Source organism: Piliocolobus tephrosceles, chromosome 15, assembly GCF_002776525.5.
Source record: "Piliocolobus tephrosceles isolate RC106 chromosome 15, ASM277652v3, whole genome shotgun sequence".
Classification (NCBI taxonomy): domain Eukaryota; kingdom Metazoa; phylum Chordata; class Mammalia; order Primates; family Cercopithecidae; genus Piliocolobus; species Piliocolobus tephrosceles.
Window position 1 is genome coordinate 10463524 of NC_045448.1, and position 10366 is coordinate 10473889.

Sequence of the window (10366 nt, forward strand, 5' to 3'; positions counted from 1 at the left end):
ATCTGTGAAATGAGGATCATGTCCTTCCTGGTATGTCTACAACTCGTGTGTATGCACATATCACATCCTGCTTAGTGTTTTGTATTCAGACCTTAGTGAGTTGGAACCGCTCGGTATTCTGTTTATGAAACTTGCTTTGCTCTACTACTAGTATGAAAACACTGATTTATTTTTGCATGCCCCACAGTGCCTGGCAAATATTGTGGGTAAAAAAAAAAAAAAAAAAAAAAACTTGTTAGATGAGGAAGTGAACATAGGTGACTCCTCGTCTGTGTACACTAGGACAAATCCTGAGAATTCCCTGGCCTTAATTTCTCTGACCAAAACAATGACAATCATAACAATGGCTGTCCTAAAATCACAAAGACTTTTTGGGTGAAAGAAAAAATACAGATGAGAGAACTTTGGGCCCTGAAGAAGGATGGTAGATGATTTTGAGAGATTATTACCATGTGCTGCACTTAATGTGTAAAACCCTAAGGAAACCTAAGAAAGCAGGAGAGCGAGAAGTGAGGGGAGCTCTTATTCAGTTGCTCTCATCAGAAATGCTGTTCCGTCTTATCCTCATAACAAGCCTAAAAAGCGGGCATACTCTCGCTCCTTTTTTCTCAGCTGGGAAACCTGAAACATAGCAAGTGTAAGCGGCTTTTCCGACTGTCTGATCTCAAAGCCTAATCTGTTTCTACAGCACCGTATTGACTCGCAAGAGACAATTCTACTTAAATTTTTCTGTACTACAGATCTGTTCCCATAGAAACACTCCCCAGGGGTCTTCTCAGCAAAACCCCAAACAACCCACGTGAGCTGACTGAGATTCAAGGATATCTGGGCTGATTTGGAAAGAGCATCATCTTTGGATGGCTATGAAGTAATAAAGAAGTTCAAAATACGTCAGCTGGGAGTGGCCAGAGGACAACAGACTAATGAGGCCAGCCTCGCCCTTCTGGTTCCCAAACCTGACGGGACTGTTCAATGTTGCACAGACTTCAGCTGGTTCAGTGCACCACCAGTGCCAACTGCAGAAACATTTCAGAAATAACTAACCAAAGTCAAATTCATAATAAGCTAGAGATGACTCAAGGCTTCTAGCATTTCCTCCCCAGCCTTTATTCCTGGGAAGAGATGGTATTCATTATGACCTGGGTACTATATTTTTATAATCTGGGTAGTATTTTAAAAGCAGTGATTAAGGCACATAAACTTTTAAGTCTTTTAGCAGCAGATTTCAGAGACTTAAAGTTGTATAGGGAGGGGAAGACAAGGGGTTGCTAAATGGTGCTTCAGGTTGAAACATGGAAGAAAAATACTTTCCTTATAGAGTGTAAATGCTAAATCACACTCTTCTAATATACCAAGGGAGCAGGTTCCAGAACTTTTAGTTGTTTTCTACCTACTTATCTGTGTTAAAGGCTGATCTTTGTGAGAGAAAAATACAAGTCAGCTCAAAACTGATAAGCACATATGTGGTTGCCTCTGAGAAATGCAAATCAAACAACCTCTTGGACAAGATTCCCCCCTACCTGCCTTGCCACCTTTTCAAGATATAAGTTGTTCAACAAGGTGTCTTTATTTGGCTTCAAAATCTTACTCAAGTTCTGAGCTGTGGTAAACTCTGATGACATTGGATTATCCTTTACTGATAAGATACATTTGATAACTTTTTTGATCTTTGGAAAGCAAACAGCAGAATGCCAAGCTTTATGAATAACATATAATCTCAATCATGCAAAGAAGTCTGCATCTATATATGAATATGCATTAAACGGTAACAAAGAATTTAAATGTTAACAGCAACTAATTATGAAATTACAAGTCATTTTTATTTTCTTCTTTTAACTTCTCTGTTTGCCAAATTCTTTTTAAAAAAACAAAGAAATTTCAAGCTCATTCTTGTTGGAGAAAATAAAAGAGAATTACCTTTATAAGCAGAAAAAAAAGTTATTTGAAAAATGTCAAGCTACCCCTGCAGCAGTAGACATCATCCATTATAAATTCAGCCATGAAACAAGAAACTTAAGATGTGAAAGACCAGAAAGATTTTAGATTTTGAGTAGGAAGATTTTGAGGAAGGCAAGGAACACTGTAGATCCTTATTATTTTCTTAATCAGATGATGTTCAGAAGTTATTTGTGTGTTGTTGTTTTAGTTTAGTTTTGTTTTGTTTTCTGTTTTTGGAGACGGAGTCTTGTTCTGTCACTCCGGCTGGAATACAGTGGCATGGTCTTGACTCACTGTAACCTCTGCCTCTTGGGTTCAAGCAATTCTTGTGCCTCAGTCTCCCTAGCAGCTGAGACTACAGGTGCGTACTACCATGTCCAGCTAGTTTTTTGTTGTTGTTTTTTTTGGAGATGGAGTTTTGCTCTATCGCCCAGGCTGGAGTGCAGTGGCATGATCTCGTCTCACTGCAACCTCCACCTCCTGGGTTCACACCATTCTTCTGCCTCAGCCTCCCAGTGAGCTGGGACTACAGGCACCCAACACCAAGCCTAGCTAATTTTTTTTGTATTTTTAGTAGAGACAGGGTTTCACTGTGTTACCCAAGGTGGTCTCGATCTCCTGACCTTGTGATCCGCCTGCCTCAGCCTCCCAAAGTGTTGGGATTACAGGCGTGAGCCACCGTGCCCGGCCAGTTTTTATATTTTTAGTAGAGATGGGGTTTCACCATGTTGGCCAGGCTGGTCTCGAACTCCTGACCTCAAGTGATCCACCCGCCTGGGCCTCCCAAAGTGCTGGGATTACAGGCATGAGCCACTGTGCCTGGCCTATCCAGGAGTTATCTGTGTCTGATTCTCTTATTTCACAGAACAAAGCTTTTTTTGTTTGTTTGTTTTTATTTTGTTTTGTTTTTGTTTTTGTTTTCTTTTTTGAGATAGAGTTTTACTCTTGTTGCCCAGGCTGGAGTGCAATGGTGCGGTATCGGCTCAATGCAACCTCTGCCTCTGGGTTCAAGTGATTCTCCTGCTACAGCCTCCTGAGTAGCTGGGATTACAGGCATGCACCACCACGCCCAGCTAATTTTTTATTTTTAATAGAGACAAAGTATTTACAGGTAACCAGTATTTACAGGTAACCAGATTTATAGAAAGAGTGGTGCCATGAGCAAAATCACAGATACTTCTAAATGTGTTGCCCAGTCTCTGAGAAGCCAGGTCCATGGCTTTGAACCTTGCAGACAGGAAAATGTGGACTAAAATAGAAAGCATGTGTTCTTCCTCACCCTGATTATCTAGTCCTGCAGGCTTGCTGGGAGCAATAGAAAGGACATAGTCACAGGCCCGAGTTCCAACTGTAGCTCTGACATAACCAGCTGTGTGACACTGGACAATTCTTGCAACTTCTGTGGGCATCTCCACCCTTGTTTGCAGATGAGATCTGCCGCAGCTCTGGGATGTTTTCCCTAGCTAGATAAAATGGCGTGCCTGGATAAAGTCCAAGATTGGAGACCACCCTGCTCTAATGTCTAACTGAGCCACTCCTTCTCTGGAATAGCCACTTAATGTCCTCAAACATACCGGGGTTTCCTCATCCCTTGGTTTCAGGTATCCTCCCTTAGGAAGATGTTGCAAGGACTGACTAATGCACATTAATGTCCCAATAACAATGATGCCTGCTGCAGGTGCTGGGACTTCCAAGTCTACCCTAGGTTCGCAGTACGACCCCACTGTGATCTCAAAGTCAGCTTTCTGTCCTGTCTCTGGGGCTTCCCATCCCACCTTAAGTCTCAGATGATGTCAAATCCTTCTCCCAAAGACCCAACCCATTCACAAGGATGGGTTGATAGATACGGCTAGTTTACATAGGAGGGGGAGTCCACGTTTAAGGAAGCAAGAATACCTTCTCCAATGCCCCCTCAAGGACACTCTTGAGATCTTTATCCTTCCCAGAAACCACTGAAAACATCGCCTACATGGAAGGATGCTTTAAAGTTTTCTCCTTCAAAGAGTCCAGAGAAAATGAATTCTCCGAGTTTTCCTTTGGTTTTGTCTTGTTTTTAACTTTCACATGTTAATTTCTAGGGTTTCCCCCTCCTGGTTCCAGATAGCACCAATCATGAACTCACCTCTGATCGTCGCACCGTGAGCTGTAACTCCCCCCTTCCCCCCCATCCACAGAGCAATTCGGAAGGTGGAGAGGGTGAGGTGGGAGTTTCCTGGGTAACTGGGCGCACACCCGCGCCCACGCGGACAGGAAAAGCTTCGCTGTCTACCCAGGTGTGTCCTGAGCACCTGCGCACCTGTTGCGTGGTTCCCCACAGGTCGGCCCTGTCTCATGCACTGGCCTGGAGACACCTGGGAGTAGGTGATTCCCCTGAGATCCGCGCCTGTAGCTGTGAGGCGAGAGCCAGTGACCAGGCGGGGCTGCGGCGGCCGCAGCGGGAGGGCAGGGTGGTTCCGAGCTCCGAGCCCTTTCCCGACTCCCGCTCGGCTCAGCCGTCCACGCGTCCGGGACGCGGCAGCGCAGTAGTACGGCTGGAGACCCTGTGGGACGCGCCGCAGAAGCCCCCAGGGCCCCAGCCCGCGCGCGTAGGGGACTGGAGACCCCGCGCGGCCCCTCCGCGCCCTCCCGCCCGGCGCCTGCACCTGCTTCCCGGGTCTCCGGCCCCCGGCTGGAGCGAGGCGAGAGGCGGGCGGCCCGTATGCAAATATCCGGCGGGGCTGGGGCCGCCTCCCGCGCCCGGGATAAAAGGCGGGGCGGGGCGTGGAGCAGTGAAGCCGCTGCCTCCCAGGAGCCGGCAGTGCGCTCCCGGCCTCGCACCCGCCGCTGCAGCCCCTACCGCGCGGTCCGCGCCCCGCCTGCTCCCGGTAAGGACCCACCGCAGAGCGGGGACCCGAGGCGGGGGCGGGGTGGGGACACAGGCACAGGGTCTGGCTGCGCCACGGCCTGCGCTTTCCCATTGGGAACATGGGCAGCGGGCACCTCCCCGCGCTCCCCCGCGGCCAGGCAGGTGGCATCTCCGCAGGTGCTGCGGGGGGCCAGTTCGTCCCCAGGCCATGGGCAGTCAAGGCGGAAAGGAGTTTGGTTAGGTCGGCGCCGGGTTAGGAGAGAACAAAATGCCCTCGGATTGGAGCGGGACCGGGAGTCCGAAAGGAAGAGGTTCCACCAGGTGTCTCTGGCTCCTCAGAGCTTATCCTGCTTTCCCCTAGCCGTCGGAGACGCGGCGGAGAGGCAGCGGCAAGGGGGAACCCGGCCGAGGGGGAAAGGTGCGGGTGTGGACACCTGTGAAGGAGCAGCACGAATCGAATCGACCGTAGAGGCCGCAGACGCGGCCGCGAAACCACCGGCCAGGCCGGGCAAGGGATCCAGCTCTGCTGAGCGGGCACCTCGCCTAGTGGAAAAAAGACTTTAGTAGTTCCCCTCACCCACTATTACTTTTTTTTTCCTTATATATATGTATATATTTTTAAAAAATCCTTCTGAAGTCTATTTTTAAAGCTAATAGCAATCACAAGGTTGGCCAGTTTGACCTGCGGTTTGACCTGGTAGCCTGTTGTGAAAATCCCTCCCTCATCCCAGGTCTTCCTCCACCCCATCCTGCATCCCAGAAGATGCAGTACGGAAGGAAAACAAATATTCCCCCAGCAGGTGTCCGCCTCCAGCTTACTGTCCTCCCATTTTATGATGCTTGATAGGGGTTGTTCACCCAGGTGGAGAGAAAGAAAGGAACCTCTCCCTCCTCCTCTGCTCCTGAAAACCAGCCAGAACCACCGCAGGCACCAAGGAGCTTTGGAGTTTCTTGAACACCTGAGGGCTGCCTAGGTGGAGATAAGCGCTTTGCTTTTGCAAATGGATGTTCTTGGAGCTCACAGGTCCTAGAAAGGATGAATTGGAGGGTAGGGAGCGGTGAGGCAGGGATATCTGACACATCTCTCCCCGTTTCTGTTTGTGTATGTTTGTGCTGGTTCTGGGCAGTCGCTGGGTAAGAGGAGACCGGAAGCATGTCGGAATTTTGGTTAATTTCTGCCCCTGGCGATAAGGAAAATGTGCAAGCTCTGGAGAGGATGAATACTGTAACCTCCAAGTCCAACCTGTCTTATAATACCAAATTCGCTATTCCTGACTTCAAGGTAAAAGTCCTGGGGAGGAGTGAAAAGGGGATGGATTGGTCAGGGGGAAAGGGGAGAGGGAGACAGAGGTTGCTACTTCAGGAAGCCAAGGAGAAAGTATCAAGGCAAACGCAGGGGCTCTGAGGACAAGCTGAGGTTTGAGGATGGACGGGGAAGTGATGGGCTAGGTGGGATATCATGCCGTAGTCCCAAATTAATTGTGGTACCTATGTAGGTGCAGCCACAGGAAGGAATGAACAGGGGCACAAGGTTGTGGGTAGCAGTGTCTAATGCTTCAAAAAGTGGGAAGTGTGTTAAATGCACACTCACGTCCTCTCGGGTGTTCCTCTGGCTCCTCCTGGTTTGTCTGCAACATCTCAGAAGACCAACCATATAGTTTAGATGAGCAGGCTTGGGGGGGCTTCAGCCTTGATTGTACTCTTGACCTGGGGGCAGGGGAGGAAATCTAGGATCCCTTTGGTCCTGCGGGAGGGGAAGGGAGGGGATTTGGAGGCAGAAGGGAGTTTGGGTTGTGCCCAGGCATCTAACGGCTCTTGGAGTGGAGGGCAAAGTTCAAATGAAACTAACATTAAAGAAGAATGAGACGTGTGCAATTCTTTTTTTTGAGACAGAGTTCACTCTTAACACCCAGGATGGAGTGCAGTGGCATGATCTTGGCTCACTGCAACCTCCACCTCCTAAGTTCAAGTGATTCTCCTGCCTCAGCCTCCTGAGTAGCTAGGATTATAGGTGCATGCCACCATGCCCAGCTAATTTTTGTATTATTAGTAGAGATGGGGTTTTGCCACGTTGGGCAGGCTAGTCTTGAACTCCTGACCTCAGGTGAGGCCACCCGCCTTGGCCTCCCAAAGTGCTGGGATTATAGGCGTAAGCCACTGTGCCCAGCCGAAATGCACAATTCTTTTTTTTCTTTCTTTCTTTGTTTTTTTTCTTTTTTCTTTTTTTTCATTTGAGACAGAGTTTTGCTCTTGTTGCATAGGCTGGAGTGCAATGGCACAATCTTGGCTCACTGCAACCTCTGCCTCCCAGGTTCAAGCAATTCTCCTGCCTCAGCCTCCCAAGTAGCTGGGATTACAGGCACCTGCCACCATACCCAGCTAATTTTTGTGTTTTTAGTAGAGATGGTGGTTTTACCATGTTGGTCAGGCTGGTCTCGAACTCCTGACCTCGTGATCTGCCTGCCCCAGCCTCCCAAGGTGCTGTAGGTTTCCACAGGGAAGACACTACAGCTTTCTCCCAGAACACATGGCACATGTGCTGATGAGATGGCACTGATGACACAGGTGCTGGTTAGATGGTGCTGACTGCCCAGCATCTGCTCTTGTAGAACACTGCCATATACTCCCCTTTCAAACCTCACTTTGCCCCTCTGCCAAAACAGCTGCACCATCAGCTCCCAGGGTTGTGATGCTACCCCATTTGCTAACATTTGCTGAGCAAGGTGCTGATGGCTAGGTACTTTAAATGCATCACCGGGAAGCTTTTCCTCTTCCCTCTTTACAAGTCAGCTCGTCCCTGCTGACTCTGGGGACAGGCTGGGAGGGGCTAAGTGATTACGAGGATTGTCAGGATGGTAAGTGGCAGCAGTGGGTTCTGAACCCACATCTTGCTACCTTTTTAAGCCTTCCCCTGCTTGTCCAGCAACGGACACTGTATGGGTTAGTAAATTCTGCATCCACTCATCGATACTGCGTGTGAGGCACTGTGCTGGACTCTGAAAGGTAAAAAGATTAAAAAAAAAAAAAAAAAAAAGACACAGCCCCTGCAGAAGTTGCTTAAAATTAAGTTGCTTGAAAAGAAGCGACTTGACTTGGTAGAGATATTCAGGTTTCATCATTTCCTAATTACTTTTTTTTTGAATAGAGTCTCGCTCTGTCACCCAGGCTGGAATGCAGTGGTGCAATCTAGGCGTACTGCAACCTCCGCCTCCTGGGTTCAAGTGATTCTCCTGCCTCAGCCTCCCCAGTAGCTGTGATTATAGGCACATGACCATGCCTGGCTAGTTTTTGTATTTTTAGTAGAGACGGGGTGTCACTGGGTTGACCAGTCTGGTCTCAAACTCTCAGCCTCCCAAAGTGTTGCGATTACAGGTGTGAGCCACTGTGCCCGGCCTCCTAATTACTTTTCTTAATTTTTTTTTCTTGAAATTCTGCCAAGTCTCAGAACCTAATTACTTTTTAACATCTAGTTGGTGGTACCATGTGATAGCAACCTTTTTCTTTCTAATTCTGTGAAAAGACCTTTAAATACAATTTTGGACATTGTAGTAATTTCTACACTAAGAAATCGATCATGGCCAGGCACTGTGGCTTACTCCTGTAATCCCAGCATTCTGGGAGGTTGAGGCAGGAGGATCACTTGAGGTCAGGAGTTCGAGACCAGCCTGGACAACATGACTAAACCCCATCTCTACTAAAAATACAAAAAAATTAGCCAGGCATGGGGCACATGCCTGTAATACCAGCTATCCAGGAGGCTGAGGCAGAAGAATCACTTGAACCTGGGAGGCAGAGGTTGCAGTGAGCCAAGATCTCAAAACAAGAACAACAACAACAACAACAACAACAACAAAAACCAGATCATAAGTACTCTGAAAAGGACCTAGGTGAATGATAAAGTGGGAGGAAAAGCTGCCTCCTTCCCCAGCAAGATTTTTTTTTTTTTTTTTTGAGATGCAGTCTCACTCTGTTGCCCAGGCTGGAGTGCAGTGGTGCGATCTCGGCTGACTGCAGCCTCTACCTCCCGAGTTCAAGTGATTTTCCTGCCTCAGACTCCCGAGTAGCTGGGATTACGGGTGCATGCCACCATGCCCGGCTAATTTTTGTATTTTTAGTAGACGCAGGGTTTTGCCATATTGACCAGGCTGGTCTCGAACTCCTGACCTCAGGTGATCTGCCCACCTCGGCCTCAAGATCATGGTTAATAACAGCAAAGAACAGAGAAAAAGACTGGTGGGGCTGGGCGCAGTGGCTCGTGCCTGCAATTCCAGCACTTTGGGAGGCCAAGGCAGGTGGATCACCTGAAGTCAGGAGTTCGAGACCAGCTTAACCAACATGGAGAAACCCCATCTCTACTAAAAATAAAAAAATTAGCCGGGCATGGTGGTGCATACCTGTAATCCCAGCTACCCAGGAAGGCCGAGGCAGGAGAATCGCTTGAATCCAGGAGGCAGAGGTTGAGGTGAGCTGAGATCGCGCCATTTCACTACAGCCTGGGCAACAAGAGCGAAACTCTGTCTCAAAAAAATAAATGAATGAATGAATGAATGAATGAATGAATGAATAAATAAATAAATAAATAAATAAATAAATAAATAAATAAATACTGGTGGGACTGTCTCGGAGCAAAAAAGCTTTTAAGAATGGGAACTTCTTTAACTTGCTTTCTGGTATATCTCTTCCTTAGCTATGGGGATTAACAACATGACTGACTAGCAAGCTGCCATTCTAAGAGGAAAATGAGCTAAGGTCGGATGGTAACATCATAGTCACTCCTTCCTATGGCAGGCATATGACAGTTTATCCTGTTGGTCAAAAATAAGTAAATGAAGACACCCCCAAATCCACTGGTTTCTATTAAGAGTTCTTTCTACTTTCCACTTTGGCCATTGACCAAAGGTGACAAATTCAAGATGAAGTGACAGTCCCTGCCCAGTTGTTGAGATGGCATCATGCTTGGCCAGAAACCTGTGCGCCTCTGACGTTTTTATGATCTGTCTAGGTGGGGACCTTGGATTCCCTGGTTGGCCTCTCTGATGAGTTGGGGAAACTCGACACCTTTGCTGAAAGGTAAAATATTCCTTATTTACTACATACAAGTGAGAATTTGACATTGTTATCGGAGGACACAGTGTTCTTACTTTGGCTGAACCGGAGTATGAATTTGTCTAGACCTGGTTCCAGAAGTCAGCAGAGAAAACCCATCATTTCCCCTGCGGGTGCTGGGTCTACAGGAGCCTGCCTGGCCCCTCCCGGTGTTGTGTCTGCTGGAGGCAGCACTTGTTAAGGGGTTGCCTCCGACCTGGAGATCATGCATAGCTGCCGAGACGCTTAGAAAACTCACTGGTGTAGTTTCCCACCAAACCTTTTTAAGTTTGTTTATCTTTTAGTAACAAATGCTCATAGTACAAAATTTCAAGTACATAAAAAGTCCTGGTGCAGTGGCTCATGCCTGTAATCCTAGCTACTCCAGAGGTTAAGTCAGGAGACTCACTTGAGCCCAGGAGTTCAACACCAGCCTGGACAATATAGAGAGCCTTCCTTCCTTCCTTCCTTCCTTCCTTCCTTCCTTCCTTCCTTCCT

General features: G+C 47.8%; 1 protein-coding gene across 1 annotated transcript in view; it reads left to right on the forward strand.

The window, feature by feature from the left end:
- The first annotated feature begins 4708 nt into the window (after nucleotides 1-4708).
- The window catches only part of ATP6V1C2 (ATPase H+ transporting V1 subunit C2), a 63274-nt gene continuing 57616 nt past the window's right edge, over nucleotides 4709-10366 (forward strand). Inside the window, exons 1-3 of the mRNA XM_023199241.3 lie at nucleotides 4709-4802; nucleotides 5911-6065; nucleotides 9786-9853. Of these exons, the coding sequence (XP_023055009.1) occupies nucleotides 5937-6065; nucleotides 9786-9853 (197 nt within the window). The 5' untranslated portion in view covers nucleotides 4709-4802; nucleotides 5911-5936. The remainder of the gene's footprint in view (nucleotides 4803-5910; nucleotides 6066-9785; nucleotides 9854-10366) is intronic.